Raw genomic sequence first — 17,472 nt, 5'->3', positions numbered from 1 at the left:
CTCACCACACGCTGCTGTCAATGCTAAAAGTGTGTTCCGGGAACATGGCCTGGGGCCCTGAGCGCAGACTGGTTCTGCTGCCCATCCAGAAACATTAGCACCCCAGACCCAAGGAACCACCTGAACGGCCCAGAAAGGCAGGGCCCAGAGAGGGCCTGAGCTGGCCCAAGCTCACAGAGCCCAGCAGTGCAGACTTGGCCACCTAGTAACTGCCCCAAGTTACTGCATGTTTCTGACCAGCCCACCAAGAAGTCTGAGCCAGGAACAGCTGCGGACCCAGCCCAGGGGACTTTGGACAGTGCTGCCCACTCCCCTGTGGCCCTCATCTGCCAAGGATATGGGCCAGAGTCTCCCTGAGTCATGGCTCCCTCCCCTGATCCTGGCCTGCTGTGTCTACAGTGCCAGAGAGACCCTGAAGCCTCCACCTGAGGTCTATTTCGTGCCCATAACACCTACCCCACAATCATCCTTCCAGGCTGCCCCAAGCTGACAGAAGGGGACATGAAGGCTGACCCAATATTGCTGCCTGCCTGGGTCACATAGGCCTGTCCTGTCATCCACTGCTCTCAAACGGGCTCTGGACAGAACCCACCAGACACACAACTGTGAGATCCTCAATAGCCCTAGGATGGAGGTGCTATGAACAAGCCCTTTCTCAGGCTATTCCTCCCCCTGAAGATCAGGGTGACTGGGAAGATGACAGTGCAGGAACCAAGGCCCCATGACCTGTCCCTGAAGGCTAGACAGCCAACAGGAACATCAGGGGATTTGGCCCTGCTAAGTGGCTGCATTCCATGGCAGTCAGCTGGCAGGGGTCTAAAGTGGAGAGCCACAGGGCTCTGTCCCCTGTCCTGCTCAGCAGTTTCCTCTCTGCCTGAGAGCATATAAGACATGCATGTTCTCACTCATAGGTTGGAATTGAACAATGAGAACACTTGGACACAGGAAGGGGAACATCACACACTGGGGCCTGTCGTGGGGTGAGGGGAGGGGAGAGGGATAGCATTAGGAGATATACCTAATGTAAATGACAAGTTAATGGGTGCAGCACACCAACACGGCACATGTATACATATGTAACAAACCTGTACGTTGTGCACATGTACCCTAGAACTTAAAGTATAATTTTATATATAATACTATATATATTTATATATTATAATATATTATATAAATTACATAAATATAATAATTATATATATATATATACACACATATATATGACATACAGGATTCACAGCAGCAGGTGGGCAGGAAGAAAGTCTGAGTGGGTAAAGGATGGCCCAGATCCCTGCAGCTGACCCCAAAAGGAAAACCCTGGGCTGGGGAAAGTAGGGAGACAGAGCTGCCTTCAATAGGGCACAGCTGAAGCCTGGCAGCAGCTGAGGATTCCAGAGAGGGGAGACAGGAGGGGAGGCACTTTATCAAAGGACATGTTAATAGAGGTAGGGCCTACAGAATGAAGGAGGCATTTCCTCACATGCTGAGTGTGTCACATTCTGTCCCAGTCAGCCCTCTACCCCCTGAATGCAGAGAGGGCACCTAGGGGTAAGTGGGTCTGTTGAAGCCATGTCACCTGAGGAAAGACTGCAGGGGCTGGCCTAGAAGTCTTCTCCAGACCCCACAGCTCTTGTCCTGGGCACATAAGGTAGTGAGTTCCCTTTCCCGAGAAACGTGCAAGCCTCACTCACCCGGAGACACTGACTCTGGTATCAATACCACCCACTTCCAACACACGTGCAAGCACGTGCACACACACACAACTGAGCCTCATCTAGGCTGAGCAGAGCAGCTTCCCAGGATGCAGCAGAGAGAGGAGTAGGAGGAAGAGGTAGACATGGCAGCCAGTCTGAGGTTTCCTGGTTAATCCTTCAACCCAGCTTGATGGCTTTGTCACCACAACCCCAGAGCCACAAAGGTGAAACCAGAGCACAGCCCCAACCCCATTCACAGGCAGGAAACTGAAGCTTAGACAAAAGGGATTTACCAAGGTCAGCTGGCTCCAGGAAGTCTGCAGACCTGCGGGTGAGCCCAGGACCCACCCACCCCTTACCTTGCCAGCCCCCAGCCTGGAGTCGCTATCCCTGGATATCAGAATGTACAGCTCTCTGGCTGCTTCCCCAGGACCGTCTACACCCCTGGACTGGATGCTTACTACCCAGATGTGGAGATGGAATCTGTCTCTCACAGTTTCCACCCTTGCGGCACAGAGTTGAGAATCAGAAAAAACACCCCTTCAGTAAGATTTAATAACCACTACCTGCTGGAAACCTGTCGAAAGAACTATATATATCCCTATATATATAGCTGTGAGGTAGCAGGTGCCCCCTGGAGTTGGGCAATGACCCCTCGCACAACTGGCCCTGCCCCACACCAATCCACAGCCACAAACAGAACCCAGGAGTGAGGCAAGCATGGCCCAAGGACACACGGTCCCCCAACCCCATCACAGCTCTGGCTGTACTCCAGAGCTGGCCCCCCACCCCCACTGAGGGCTGCCAGATCCTCCAGGGCCTGTTTGTTCATGCTGCACTCTTTCCTCTTAATTCCAAGAAGCCACGGCTCTCTCAAGAGCTTCTTCGCACAAGTCAGGTGACTCCCCCCAGCCCTCCTTCACCCACCCGCATACCTCACTCGAACTCACGTAAACTCATCAGCCAAGAAACAGAGCCCCCCCCCCCCCACCAGCCCAGACCCAGTCGGATAAAGAACCCAGGGCTCTCCCCTTCTGTGGGATCCCTCTGCAGGATGCGCCCACACAAGTCTTGCCCCCTTCACCCCAAAGTGCAACTCACTCCCACTGCACGGGTACATAAACCGAGGCTCGGAGAGGAAGAGGAACTCCTCTAGAGCGCAGCAAGCATATGACAGAGCTGAGAATGGGACTCAGGACTCCAGACACTCATGGGAGTGCCCTGACCTGAGCTTCCCCACCTATGATGTCCACCAGCTCAGAGAGGGTGAGTGGCGCCTCTGGGTCACACAGCACTGGGGCGCAGCCAACTGCTCTCACTTCTGGGCTCACCCGATGCCCGGTCTGGTAGTCCAGCAGCACACCAAAACCAAGCTAAGATTCCCTGCTGTGACCCAGCTCCTCCTTCCCTCCCCCAGTGGCCTGGGGGCGGGGCAGGGAGGAGGGGAGGCTTTAAAGGCACAGGAACTACTGCAGGTGGGATGTGGGCTGGCTCCTGGTCCCATCCCTGGGGCTGTGTGATCTGGGACCGCTGCTGGCTGCAGGTCTCTCTGAGCCCGGTGGGGTCTTAAACCCTGAATGAGAGACCTGAACTCTGAAAGCCTCGGTGGGGCTGAATGAGGCTGGGTTTCAGCGGGAGGCAGATTAGACCAAAGGCTCCCTGGGAGATGGGGCCACAGATCTGGGCTGCAGCCAGATGCCCATGCCAGGAGGAGCTGGAGATGTAAGCATCTGAGGCCCCACAAGGTCTGAGGAGCCTAGATCACCTCTACAACCCCAAGGCAGGGGATGCTTCTCCTAACAGGCCCTCTCCCCAACTTTCAGGACTATAGGCTGGGCTCTAGGAGCTGTTACTCCAAGGACCCTGGTCACCTGGACTGAACGGAGTCACGTGATCCAGGAGGGTCCTTCCTCAACCCCCCAGTTTCAGGGGTCTGAGCAGACAGGCTGACCGAGGACCCCAGGCAACGGAAGCAGGGGGATGAGGCCCATCCGTCCATCATGCCCTCACCTGCTCTGCCCCATTCAGTGAGATGAGATAGGGTGGGTGCCCCCACAGGGCTGGCAGGCCGAAGCCTCTAAGCCCTCAGATCAAGGTCCACACATGGTCTGCAGCCTGCCAGAATTGTCACTCTTAGCAAGGCTAAGAGTGGCAACACAGCACCCTCCATGGCCCATCAGGAAGGACAGGCAGAGACAACAACGAATTGTAGGGATGTGAGAATGAGGGATGGAGAGGCCCTTAAGGCTACACTATGTGAGAAGTTGAAAGAACTAGAGATTTTTAACAGAGAAGGGGCATACATTTCATGTATTTGAAAGGAAATGACGCAGACTTCTCTTTGGTTTTTCCATGGGCAGATCTCAAAAGGGAAATTACAGGAAAGTGAACTTTTCAACAATTGGAGCTGCCCAAAAGTGGAACTGAGGCTTGCAGAGTGAGTAGCTCTACCTCCCTGGAAGCATTCTGGCAGAGGTTGAGTGCCACCTGTGAGGGAGAGGAATAAGGGCTACACCATGGGGTCGAGGAAGGGCCAGAGGAGGAATGATTCAGTTTGGAGACAGGAAAGGCTTGTCTGGGCTGGGCTGGGAGCTAAGGAAGAAGGGGGATGCAGATGCATAAGACCAGAAAATGCCTTCTAGGTAGGAACTCTGGGTGTGGAGCTGGTGTCAGCCCAAGATTCAGGGTGCAAGCTGCAAACCCAGAAGAAGATTCAGGAGCTGCCATGAACCCTGCCTTGCCACATTTTGCTAACCATAGCTGCCCTGCTCCTTGGTGAAGATGCTATCCACAGAAGCAGGGTCAAGGATGCTTCCATGAGTCTGCCGTCAGCATCAGGACCCACTGCAGGTAAAATGGATGGGATTGCAGTGTGCTAGGGTGATGGTCTGTGTACCTGCACCCACACTCAGCATGCACCTTGCAGACAGTCTCTCCACACCAGCCCCACAGAGCCCCACCCACCCCCAGGCAGTCTCTGCACTAAACCCACTGGCCAAGGACAGCCGTGCCCTGCGGCCTTACCTGGCTGTTTCACAGTGACTTCTGTGCACCCAGAAACCTCCTCTGCCAGCTTGTACCAGGCGTAGTTGGGGCTCAGCAGCCACTCCTCCAAGTGGCAGTAGTAGCTGCCGCTGTCGCTGACCTCGGCTCTCTGGACGGTGAGGCTGAACAGGCCCCCCGACACATGCCTCTCAAACTGGAGCCTGGCTCTCAGGCCCTCCTCCTCCGCGTAAGTACCGTATTCGAAGGCGGAGTTGTGGGCGGTCTTCAGGATAAGCTTGCCGTTGGCATCTGAGGGCTTATGGACGTACCAGAGCACCGCAAAGTGGGAGTTCTGGCTGGTCTGAGACTTGACTGAGCAGTTCAGCTGAATGGGCTTGTTTTCCACCAGGGTGAGGGTCCCCTTCGATTTGCTCACCTGCAGCTTTGTCACTGCAAAGGAAAGGGGAACACAGGAATCACCACAGACTCCCAGAAACGTGGTCCATCCACCTTGAGGCTCTGAGTCAGTTTTCCTCCAGCACAGTTCCTGGGGGATTTAACACCGACTGGCTTCAGTGTGAGGAAGGCAGCACGGAGCCCAGGCCGCCGCTAAATATCCTTCCCTGTCTCCTCCTTGCCATGTGCCTGGCTTAGGCCTTCACCATCTCTCCCCTATCCACTGCCTGCACAGCCCACCATCACAGGGCCTCTGAGGGTGATCCTGCTGAAGTACAAATCTAGCTATATCAGGTCTCTGCTTGAGAAGTTTAGTGGCTCTGAACTACTTATGGGCTAGAGAGAAACAATTCCTTTTCACAGCACAAAGTCCCTTCAGGATCTGGCCTTCACCCAAGTGTCCTGACTCATCTCTCACGACTCACCCTCAGGCACCCTCCACAGGCGCACACCCCTGGTGCAGTTTCCCTGAGTGCTGGCCTTTGCCCTTGCTGTCCTCTCTGCCAGTCTCCTTCTGCCACCTCCCACCCTCACCCTTCTCTCCACTTATCCCTCATTCCCATCCCCCTGGGCTCCATACCCTTCCTCAGCACCCTCTATATATCTTTGGGCTGTGTGTCCTCACATCTCTCTCCCATATCCTAGATGGTGAGCTCCCCCAGGGCAGGGATCAAGCTCTTTCCACTCAATCAACCAGTATTTACGGAGTGCCCACTCAGTTTCCCACAGGATGCTAAGTGCTGGGGATGCCCTGAAGAGTAAGCCAGAGTCCCAGCCCTCATGGGGCGGAAGGCCTAGCAGACATTCTTATCGCTGCACCCCCAGAGCCTAGCACAACACCTGGGCCAGGAAAGCATTTGATCAGTGTTTGCTGAAATAGGTGAATGAGTGGGTGAGCGAATGAGAGCACATTGGAGAAACACGGCAACAGGTAATTAGAGGATGCTGCGGGGGCGGGGAGAGGCGGCTTCCTCTAGGGGAGTGAGAGAGAAGGCTGAGAAGACAGTAAACCACGGGACAAGGCAAAGCCAACTGCAATCCTCCCTTCTCCTCACTGTCCCGCTCCAAAAACAGACAAGAGGGCAGCCTGTGGAGCGCCTCCCCAGCAGCTAATTAATGACGATGTTCACCTTGCCAGTGGCAAGAAGCCAAGGTCTAATGAAATCCATCTTAGGAAGGTGATTTGAGATCTCACCCACCCTATCATCATTAACCTTGGCTCTGCATTCCCCCACCCACGCCTCTCATGCTACTAAAAATGAAAAAAAAAAAAAAAAAAACAATTCTAAGTTCCTCTTAGGGAACTAATAGCACAAGCATTGTTTCACCTCCACCACTCTCTTCACACTTAGTTTTTCCGCCACAGGGACCAAACCACTTCCCAGCTGAGAAAGAAAGCAGGGGCAAGGTGCAGATTCCACCCAGGGACAGCAACCTAGGCCTCCTCCAACCGAGCTTGTGTGGAGGGCAGGGGCAGGGGCAGGGCAGGGATGCCTGGCCAGGCTCCAGCACTCTGCTGGACTCTTGTCAGACTCTTGTCTCTTTAGTCCAGCTCAACCCCAGGAACTGCATCCAGACCCAGGACCCAGCCCACTGGTCATGACCCTGGCCTGCCAGCTGGCTTAAGCTTGGTTTGGCAGCATCAAGGGTTGATTGAGTCCCATGCATCACAGACCCAAAACTTGTGAAAGCCACAGACTGCCACTTGGTCTCCCTGTAACACACAGACAAATGTTCTGAATGGATGGAAGGATTTAGCAAGCCAAGGTGTGGCAAAGTCCAATTCCCAATGCCATGACTGAGCAACACTGCGGAGCATCTCCCGGCGGTGAATCAGACATTCTCTCCAGGAAGACTTGTTGAATTCACAAACCCACAGACCTTCTCACGCCATCAAGAACATACCAGGCACCACTTAGAGAGAAATCCTGTGTGCCACGGCCCCACCCTCCCGGGTTCATCTTTTTTGTTAGCAAGTCCAATCTTCTGCCTTCTCCCTTCTTCAAATGCAGAAAGTCCTCTAGGGCACACTAGGAATCCAGGACAGGGTTTACCATTAAGCTGCCAAGCTCTGGAAGTTAGATTTGCATTCACTTGCCAGTCGACTTTTCAGATTGGATTCCTATAATACTTGAAACAACCGGCTCCCTTTTCATTCTTTTCCAACCCAATTCACCGCATGCAAATGATATCTATATCAGTGCAAATGACACCACCTGAATTATCTGGTACTTGGCCAAAAAAACTGGGTTGTTCAGCATGGAGTAGAAAGAGGTTTAAAATGTATTATTAATTGGGACTGGATTATTTTTGCAACTGTTACTAAGGAAACCTCAATTGCTATAGTAACTGCATATGTTAAACTGGAATCCTGTGAGTAAACTTCTATTCAGTCACATGGTCTGAGAACAAGAATTCAAGGAAGAGAAATGTTCCAAAGCATTTCCATTTTTTTTTTCCTTCCTGTGTCAAAATATTGTGAAGTGTTGAGAAGTTTGAAAGAGAGGCATTTTTTAAATTTGGTGCATGTCTGACAGGTGGGCAAGGGGTCAGCTCCTATTCTATGCTCTGGATTTCCTCCCACATCTCCAGGGCAGGTAGGACCTTTCCTGAGGCACAGGGGAGACTGGAAGCTCCACATATAATTAGGGAGCCCTCCCATGTCCTGCCAGAGCCCTGCCCTGGGTGGTGTACAGCTTGCGTGCACCACCTTCCTCCACAGAGCTAGGAGAGCCCTGCCCACTTAGAGACCACAGGTGTTTTCATCTGCAAAATAAGAACAATGTCTCTATCTCCATTAGGAGTTTTGTGCAGACTAAAAGCAATTGTCTATAAAAAGAGTTTAGCACAGAACCTGGTATATAACAAACACCCAGTGAATTTTAGCTATTCTCATTCCTTTTTGGTTTCTGTGCCTTGTCCCAAGTTCAAAGTTCAACACTTAGATTGGGAGTTGTCAAGCATAAGTGGTAATCTTCCTGCTCAAAGTGCTGTTCTCAGACCAGCAGCACTGGGAGCTTGTTAGAAATGCAGACTCTCAGGCCCCACCCCAAACCCAGTAAGTCAGAATCTGCACTTTAACAAGATCCCCAGGTGATTCACAAGTAGCTTCAAGCCTGAGAAACCCTGGACTTGGCGTGTGAGTGAACGGGCTTTGAGAGGCCATAAATGCAGACGTGAAATAAAAGAGTGAGGCTTGGTTAATCCCCGACAGCGAATTGGCAGGAGGAAGAAAGAATCCAGCAAGAGACAGGAAGAGGGTCCGAGAGCTGCTCCAGCTCACGCCAGCAGCTGCCTTCACAGCAGCCCCCAGGGGCCAGGCCCTGCTTTGAGGGAGTGGCCCTTTCTTTCCGCAGCTGGAGAGTTTCCTTCCCAGGCTTGTGATTAAAACTTGGAAGATCTGTGTTTTGTATGGTAGGAGAGGCTGTTGCGTTTGTTACAAGCCAGGGTAGGGTGGTTTCAAGGTGAGACAACAGGAAGAGGGAAGAACTCCACAGCGGAGACCAGCAGCAGCTTTCTCAGCCAGCCTACCCTCCCTTCAGATTCCACTCTGTGCGTGCTCTTCTCACTCAAAACTCATTTATTTCTTCAATAAAGGATTCCCTTATGCTCCACTATAGCTGTTACTGCTGCCTTACAACGAAGGTAATTTTTAAAGTCTTCTCTTTCTTACAAAATTCTAAGCATATGCAGGGCAGGGACTCTGACCCAATCATTGTTAAACTAATCAATGAATAGTTGAATAAATGTGGTTACTTTTTAAAAGGAGGGGCAATTCTGATTTTGATAGAAAAGAGAACATTTCAAAAGGTATGTGGCCTCTGAGCTAGGCCCTGAGAAACAAGTGGAGAAGGAGAGTGAAAGGGCACGCCAGAGAGAGGGGACAAGTGAAGAAAGATGACAACTACCCTGTGCACTCTATTCAAGGAGGAGCAAGTGCTCAGGTATAGTGGATGAGGTTAGAAAGGTAAGCTTCGGCCACACTGCAAGGGGCCTGCAGCTTGTACTTGATCCTGACCACCTGTGGCCCTCAGGGTGCATGCCATGGATCTGCAGATCAGCATCACCTGGGAATTTGCCAGCACCTGCTAAGTCAGAAAAACTGCGAGTAAGGCTCAGCAACCTGCAGGCTCATGAGCCCTCCAATTGATTCTGATGCACATTCAAGTTTGAGAAGCAATAGCTGTGCTGCTGAGGTGGTTGCCGGTAAGTCTGGAGAAAGCGGTTCCTGTGCAGTGGTGTGAGCAGCAGCCAGAGTGGCAGGTGCAAAGAGATGGGCACTGAGGGAGGAAGACACTGCTCTTTATTAAAGACAACAGACAGTAATGCTAGAGATAGAGGCGGCCAGTGTCTGCGGCAGGAGAGATGTTTCAAGTGGAGAGAAGCAAGTCAGATGAGAGACAAGGAAAGAATGCAGGGTGAGCTGCATGGGAAGCCAGTGGCACAGGCGCCTGCCAGTCAAACTGTTACTACCCCTGAGAACCTCTGTCCTTAACACCCCTTGGCTCCCTGCTCTCTCCACATGACCATTCCCTATTTGGGCCCTCAATGATCTTCTTCTCAGGCTCTTAAAATTGGCCTGCATATGACACTCCCTCCCTCTCGGCCTAGCCACAGCCAGGGGATTTCCCTAAATGGCAAATGGGGCATGCTACTGCCCACAGCTGCCCACCCCACAGCCCATGACAGCAGTTCTCAATAAGGCAGCTAATTGCAAGCAGGTCTCTGGTTGCCATATTGATTTGGGGAGGGGTATATATTCAATGGAATAAAGCCATTAAAGATGTAAAATCATATCTGGGACAACTCCATGCAACAAAACTCTGCCTCGTGTCCTGTGTGACTTTCAAATGACATTCATGTGGGCAAAAATTATGCCTCTGAGCCTAGAACCTACTTTCACTTTACTATAATCACAATTCTTTTATTTTGCATGGTTTTAATATTTGCCAGGTCAGTCAAGAGAGGATTTTCCTTTGTTTTGTTCAGAATTGTAGCAAGAGTTACTCAGGACTTCAGAAACCCTGTCAGGATGGCAGTCCTGCTCATGGTGCCAAGTCTGATACGGTGACTGTTAGTGTGCATTTAGGGACAGCGTTGACTGTGACTGTGCCTCCTAGCATAGCTGTCCTGAGCATTTACACATTGAAACACATTATTTTACTATGAACTACTTTATAAAAAAAAATACTTTCTTTATCCCACAACTAGGACAGTATAGCAAATTTTAAAGATATGATTAGGAATGTTATATTGTATATGAATTTCATTTCTGGGTAAAGGGAATATTATAAATTATTACAAAAATGGAGTATATGATCTGGGTATGAGCTAAAGTCCTAATTTCTGAGTTTAGGATGTTCTTATTTATTTAGCAAACTTTCATCTGGTCCTATGTGCTCAGCACTATTCTAAGCACTTTATAGATATTAACTATTTGGTCCTCACCAATCCTATGAAATAAATATTATTCCCAATTTTATAAAGACACTTGCCCAAGGTCACACAGCTGGCTTAGTGGTAGAGCTGGGATTCAAACCGAGGCCATCTGGTCTGTCCTTGCTTTTAGCTATTACATATGCCCACCCTCACCCCATGCTCCCATGTACAAAAGGGACTTCTTGATCCCTGCCAGCTTGCCTGGGGGTGGACCCCTCCCAGACCTCATGCTTTAGTCATCTCAAGATAAGCATGCTGCTCCCACCCTCCATGATTATCTTTATTCACACTCTTCTCTGAGCCTGAAATGCTCCACTCCTCCTTCCCAACCTCCCACCCTCACCCCTACGCCATTCCCTCCTCACGCCCCCTGCCCCCTGCCCCGTGTTCATGCCCTGTGCTGGCTCTGCCTCCACACCTGTAATGCTTTTCTGCTCTCCTCTGTCCCTAGGCCTCCTGCCTCCCACAGAGCCCGCAAGGCAGGAATGTGACACACCCATCTCAGCAGCCTCACCAGCATGGCAACCTGGCACTTAGCAGGTGCTCAATGTATGCAGAGTGACAGGGAGGGAGGGGCAAGGGGAAAGCAGCAAGAGTCTGCAGGTGGAAATAGCTAATGAAGGTTACCCAGATGCGCCCTACCCTGCCTTACCTGTCTGCAGGCAGGGCAGTGACCCTGGCTCGTTGATGCCAATAACAAGTGCCCCGGTGTTACCATGACAACAGGCCTGAGGCATCTGGGAGGGGCTGGGCTCTCCTCTTAGGGCTCTTGCACTCATGCCCATTCTATCTTGGCACAGACAACAGGCAGAAGCCAACTGGGATGGAAGAAGGAGAACCGCAGACTCCCCTGAAAGAAGGCAGAGGCCAGTCCTCTGAGGGATGGGGCAGTCATCCCTCAGAATGTGAAAGGGGAGCCAGTGTTCACATGCTCTGGACTCATGGAAGTCAAAGAAAAGCCCTCTGCTATCCCAATCTGCCAGGTCAGCAATAAGAAATAGAAGAAAACCGATTTGGCAACATCCAGAGGGTATTAAATATTCATCCTGAGTGCCCATCAGTAAAATCCAAGCAGAATACACCCTCTGACAAGTCAGCTTTCCACCACTGGAGGCTGTCCTCATGGGAGCTTGTTTATGGCTTTGTCAATTTTAATAGCCAAACCAAGATATTGTCGTAAACATTTGAAAAATGAGTGCTGACATTTCCCTTACTGCTTCTGTATTTAGGGATGTGTAATTGGAGGGCGTTTTGAGCTAAAGGAAATCAGAAGGAAGCAAGGCAATTATGCTTTACAATTAAAAGAGAAAACTGATTAAGAGCTAACAATCAAATATGTGAACTGGCTGAAAGTCTTGCCTAAGCACCCCTTGAGGGGTCACACTATGTGATCAATGGGGATCAGACGAAGCTAGATCAATGGCAACATGACACTGATGGCATTCCTTGAAGATTCTGTTGGGGATGTGCATACGCAACAGGAAGCACACACAGGGCATGGTCAAATAACAGATCCACAAGTCAACTGTGCCATCCAACCAGAGATTCTGATGAATACTGATATGGGGGCAGGATCAGCAGGGACGAGTCTGGGGCACAGACCACAAAGAAGCTTGCTGTGATAAATGATATCACAGCAGTGGAAGGCTGATGGTAAATGGACCAGCATGAGTGAGTCAACAGTCCCTGGGTTCCTATTTGATTCTGATGGAATACGAATATTTAACACAATATTCTTTAAAACGGGGGTAGCAGGGGACACTTCTATGGAAGACACCAGAGCAGGGCTAAGAATCTATGTTTTAAGGGGCAAGGTACGCAGGGAGAGCAAAAGAAGAGAGGATAGCGCTGGTATCCCCAGGTCTTAGAGCCACCTTGTGGCAGAAGCTGGAAGAATCAGGAGTTAAAAGAGGCACAAGATAGAACTTCTACACCATCAGCAAACTGTGTCTTGAGGAACCTCTACCAGTGTCTTATGACCCCAACTAGCAAAAAACAAATTTAAGGATTTGCTAAAGGGGATTAGGAAATCAGCAGTGGTTAACCAGAGAGAGGAAACATTAAATACAAGCATACGGTACCAAAGAAGATTCCTGAGAAGAAAAGCACTTGTCTAGAACATATAATAATAAAATTAGGAACTTGGACTCTGGAGCCAAACTGCCTGTCTGGACTTGAATCCTGGCTCTGCCACTTACTATGGCACACTGGGCAATTTATGTAACTTCTGTGTCAGTGTCCTCATCTGTGAAGTTGGGTAAAACAGTCCCCCTCACAGCACTGCATGGATTAAGAAACAAGGAACTAAGTTATTATGTGTAAAGCATTCCCAGTGGTTTACAAGAAATGCTCAGTGAATATCAGCTGCTACTGTTGTTACTACCAGTAACGCTAGTGCCATAACTCCTCCACATCAGCAATCTACAAGGAGAAAATTCTTCTGTAAAGGACAGCATTAACTGAATGCAGAAAGAAGAATCTCTGATTGCATAGCCTTTAAAAAGGTCAAAGTCTCCCTACCGCAATTACTTTTTAACAAGGCACACCTGGATTCAAATCCCAACTTCCCCCACTCACTAGGTGTTTAATTTGAGGAACTGAGAACCTCTCAGAGCCTCTGTTACTTCATTTATAAAATGGGAAAGCAATATGTTCCTCCCAGGGTTGCAGTGAAGATTAAGTGAGATAATATACACCAAGTGTCCAACAGTCTCCAGCACACAGTCAGCTCTCATGTATTTTTCCACTTCTATTTCCCCAAAATGAATGCACCAGCACCAAAGTATACAGGAAAGAGTAAAAACTCTTATGAAGCTCTCTGGAAAATATTAAGTGCTAAATGCATAAATATTTAATAGAGGAGAGACAGTAACACTTAAGGGGATGCACTCTCCTGGTGTCTCAGCTGCCCTCTGGGAGTCCTGCACGGCCTCAAGCACCCACCTTTGCTCTTTCTAGCCTCCAAAGGGCCATGAAAGTATATTACTGTGCACCTTTAAGTAGAGGCCTCGTAACAGCCCAAGTACAGTGATACTCATAAGTCTCCTCTGCCAACCACTGTTCATTCTCATTTTATAGTGAAAACACAACAGAAACCAACTCGAGACACCCAAGACACAAAGACAACCTCAGAGCAGATCTGGGGTCTCCCAACCCTCCAGCTACTTTACCCAGGAGGCAATTATGGTATAAAGGAAAACGTTTGCTCTATGGAAGTCAGAGATACCTGGGCTCCAATCTCAGTTCAAATCTCAGTTTTGCCCCTTAACCAGCTGGCTTGCCTCCATCAAGATTCCTGACCACTTTGAGCCTTGGTTTCCTCATTAGCAAAATAGGGATACAAACACCTACATTATTAGGTTGTTGGATAAATTTTAAAAAGAAAACATGAGTAAAGCACTAAGCACAAACCTGGCATCCAAGAGGTACTTCATACATATTTTTCCCTGTCTGCCTTTAGTAACACCATAAATTAATCCAAATAATTAGAACCTTCAATGAACTCATTCTGTATTCTTCCCTTAGGCACTCCAGTCTTAGATTCCAAGTAGTACCAGAAACAGGCAAATACTAGGGATGGATTCAAAAAGGCAATGTCAGACAAGGTCTTGAGGCCAGCATCTCCTCTACCTTCTACAGCTGCAGAACCATGTGATGGGCAATGCTGCTCAGAAAACTGACTTTGAGAGCCAGAGGGGACCAAAAAAGGTGCAATTACAATCCTAATGTCCCACTCAATAACGCAGGCAAGTAGGTACGTCGACATTTTCCACAACAAGGGTTCACATAAAATGGGGTCTCTGCTTAACCTTCCATTAACCTGAAAATCCACTTAAGTAAAACAGCCTCTTCTCTGAGCCTCTTGTCAGTCAAAGTTTAGGCTCTCGTTGGCCAAGGGAACAGTCTCATCATTTATACAACTCACTTGTTCCAAATCTGGTACAGAACAGAACTCTGTTATGGGGTTGGAAGAGGTGAAGGAGAAACCCAAAGTTTACCGTTATTTAACCTCATGTTGATGAAAACAACATTGTGGCCACCTAAAGTAGTCGGGCAGACCAGGTCAGGCCCTAACCATGGCTGTTAGTGGACAGAAAAATCCCTTTGGCAAGACGTTCCAACCATCTTTGCAAAGTCAAACCCTTGCCCTTGCCTGCACAGGTATCTGTTCTAGCCGAGGCATAGGCTGGGTGAGGGAAGGAACACAGGAGCCTACCGCCTGGGCTCCACCCTCCACCAGCTTGTAACCTGGCAGGAGACAAGGACAGATGGAGGAAAACCATAAGAGCTGCATGTACTTAACTCCTCCCGCATGTCAGCGGAAGAGCCTGATGAAGGCGAGAGTGTTTGCAGAAACCCTACTGACTAATGCTCCCCAAATTAATGCATCCTGATGATCCGGTTTGAGACAGACTCAGCCTCCATAGAGAAAGGAGCTCAAATTCAGGGCCCATACAACTGGACAGGGCCTGGGTGCAGGCAACATTGTGGGAGAAAGATAACCGGGTTTCAAATCCTGGCTCCACCATTCACTAGGTACATGACCTTAAGCTAGTCACTTAAATCTTTCCTGGGGTTGTTGTGCAATTCTAATAGAATAACTGACCTTCAGCACCTCATGCAAAGAAGATGCTCAATAGGTGCCTATTACCCTCCCTCTTTACTCAGAATTTCCTTGTCTATGAACAGGAGACAATGATATCACTTCCACATAATTGTATGAGGATTACAGGAGATGAGGTTAAGTAAAGAAAAGGGCTTTCTTTAAAACAATTGGCCTGTGCATTTCACAAATGTCCATGTCTACAGACACACACATACACACACACACACACACACACACACACGCAAACACACAGGTTAGGGAATTGTTCTAGATTAAAGGAGTCTAAAGAGACAGGATAACAAATGTGATGTGTGATCCCTGGTTGGATCCTAATCTGAAAGGGAAAAATAAAGGGCATGATTGGGACAACTGGGGAAATGTAGGTGATAGGACTACACTAACGTAAAACCCCAAGGGTGTGATAATGGTGCAGTGGGTGGGTAGGTTCTTAGGAGTTACATGCTGAAGTACTTAGGGGGAAGTGTCCCAATGTCCACAGCTTTGCCTCCAATGGCTCAAAAACAACAACAAACATACACACAGAGGAAGAAAACAAATGCCGTCAGACAACAACTGGCTATCAAGGGAAGGAAATACAAGTGTCCACTGCATGATTCTTAAAACTTCCTATTGATTTGCAATGTCTCTAAATGAAGAGCTGGGAAAGGGGGAAGTGATGCTAAGGGCTCCATGCACACTTTTCTTTTTCCCTCACGTCTGCTCAGGCAGCATGGGCACATAGCCCACAGGTCCTCAGCACTCACCTGGCTGCAGCAGCCTGATCACCAGCAGGCTGGAGGTCCTCTCCGCCAGTTGTGTCCAGGTGTTGTTGTAGTTCTTCCGCCACAGCTCTGCCACACACTGGTACTTGCCTGCTTCCGTGTCACTGGCTCGGCTGATGCTTAGGCGGACGTTGTTGCTGGACTCAGCCTTCTCGGTGGCAGTTCGGGTTCGGAAGCTGGAGGACCTGTCCCCCCACTGGACCCCTCCGTCCCGGGTGAAGGTCACCAAGTCATGGAACTCCACCGTGCCCACCGGCTGGAACCTCCATGTCACTGACACGGGGACCTGGGCAGGGTAGTGGGGTTTGATGATACACTGCAAGTCAAAGGAGTCGCTGTAGGTCACCCCCGGTGTCCGGAAGATGGCTGTGACTGCGAAGCCCATTTCTGGAGAGAGAGCAGAGAGATTCAACCAGAGGAGGCATGTGGCTTTCTCAGGGCAGTATGACATCAGCAATGGGGCAGCTGGCAAAGCAAGCAGTGTGGAGCAGAGGCTCTCGGGGCCCCTTTTGAGTTCTCAGGCTAGTGTTGCTTTTAGTATCCTGCTGAGGCCCAGTCCAAGAGTTTCCAAGACTCCAAAGAAAGGCCCACCACAATTCCCCCTGAACAGCACTAGCCTAACCCTTCCCAATGAGATCCTCGTGCATTTGCTCCTCCCCTGGAATTAGACATCACAATCCTCTCAGGGACTGATTGCATGTAGGCAGGGTTGCTCCTAGAAATCTTGAGATTCCATGAGAAAACAGGAAAAGAAAACCCCAAAGCCAATTTCCTCCATTGCACAGGAGGAAAACACAACCACACAGCCCCAACACCTCTTTTCCTGGTCCCTTAGTGCACTGGTGCCGAGAAGGGAAGCAGATGGAGTCGGCCTCCAGTCCCTTTCTCACGTCCCTCATGAAATCCAAGAACAGAGCAGGTGGGGACCTCCAGTGGGGTGGGACAATTGTCCTAAATGCAGTGTTCTGCAGTCTCAGTGGCTGTGGGTCTCTCAATATTCCTTATTGAATGGGCAGCACTGCTAAGCTCTAATACTGACTCCTTAATATGAGTACCTCAGAGTTCCTTCAGCCTGGAAATACTGTTTAATATTCATACATTGATCACAATCATAAAGCTAACAGTAGCCAGTATTTACTGAGCACTATCTAGGTGCAAGCATGGTGCCAACTGCTTTGCTCTCATCATGCTCCACTGAATCCCCAAAACAACCTTGTAGAACAGGCAGGCTTGTCATCTCTTCCTGCAGATGTAGAAACTGATGCAGAGAGAGGTTAGATAAATTGCCCAATATCAAGCATTTGGTAAGTCAATGACAGAGTTAGTCTCCAACCACATGTAACTGATTCCAGGGGCCTTTTTAGGTTACTTTACCCATGGAAAGCATAACACGGTGGTTAAAGGTCCAGACTCTGGAGCCAGCAGCCAAGCCTTTGATACTTCCCAGCTAAGTGACATTAAAGTTACTTAACTTCTCTCTGCCTCTGTTTTCCAATCTGTAAAATGAGTC

General features: G+C 49.6%; 1 protein-coding gene across 1 annotated transcript in view; it reads right to left on the bottom strand.

Annotated features, from left to right (window-relative positions):
• Positions 1-17,472, bottom strand: part of LOC129530486 (immunoglobulin superfamily member 3-like) — a 39,298-nt gene that overhangs the window by 3,794 nt on the left and 18,032 nt on the right. Inside the window, exons 5-6 of the mRNA XM_063702803.1 lie at positions 15,945-16,349; positions 4,719-5,129 (exon numbers count right to left, since the gene is read on the bottom strand). Coding sequence (XP_063558873.1) covers positions 4,719-5,129; positions 15,945-16,349 — 816 coding nt within the window. The remainder of the gene's footprint in view (positions 1-4,718; positions 5,130-15,944; positions 16,350-17,472) is intronic.

This window comes from Gorilla gorilla, chromosome 22 (assembly GCF_029281585.2).
Source record: "Gorilla gorilla gorilla isolate KB3781 chromosome 22, NHGRI_mGorGor1-v2.1_pri, whole genome shotgun sequence".
Classification (NCBI taxonomy): Eukaryota; Metazoa; Chordata; class Mammalia; order Primates; family Hominidae; genus Gorilla; species Gorilla gorilla.
This window is presented reverse-complemented; position numbering and strand designations above follow the sequence as displayed.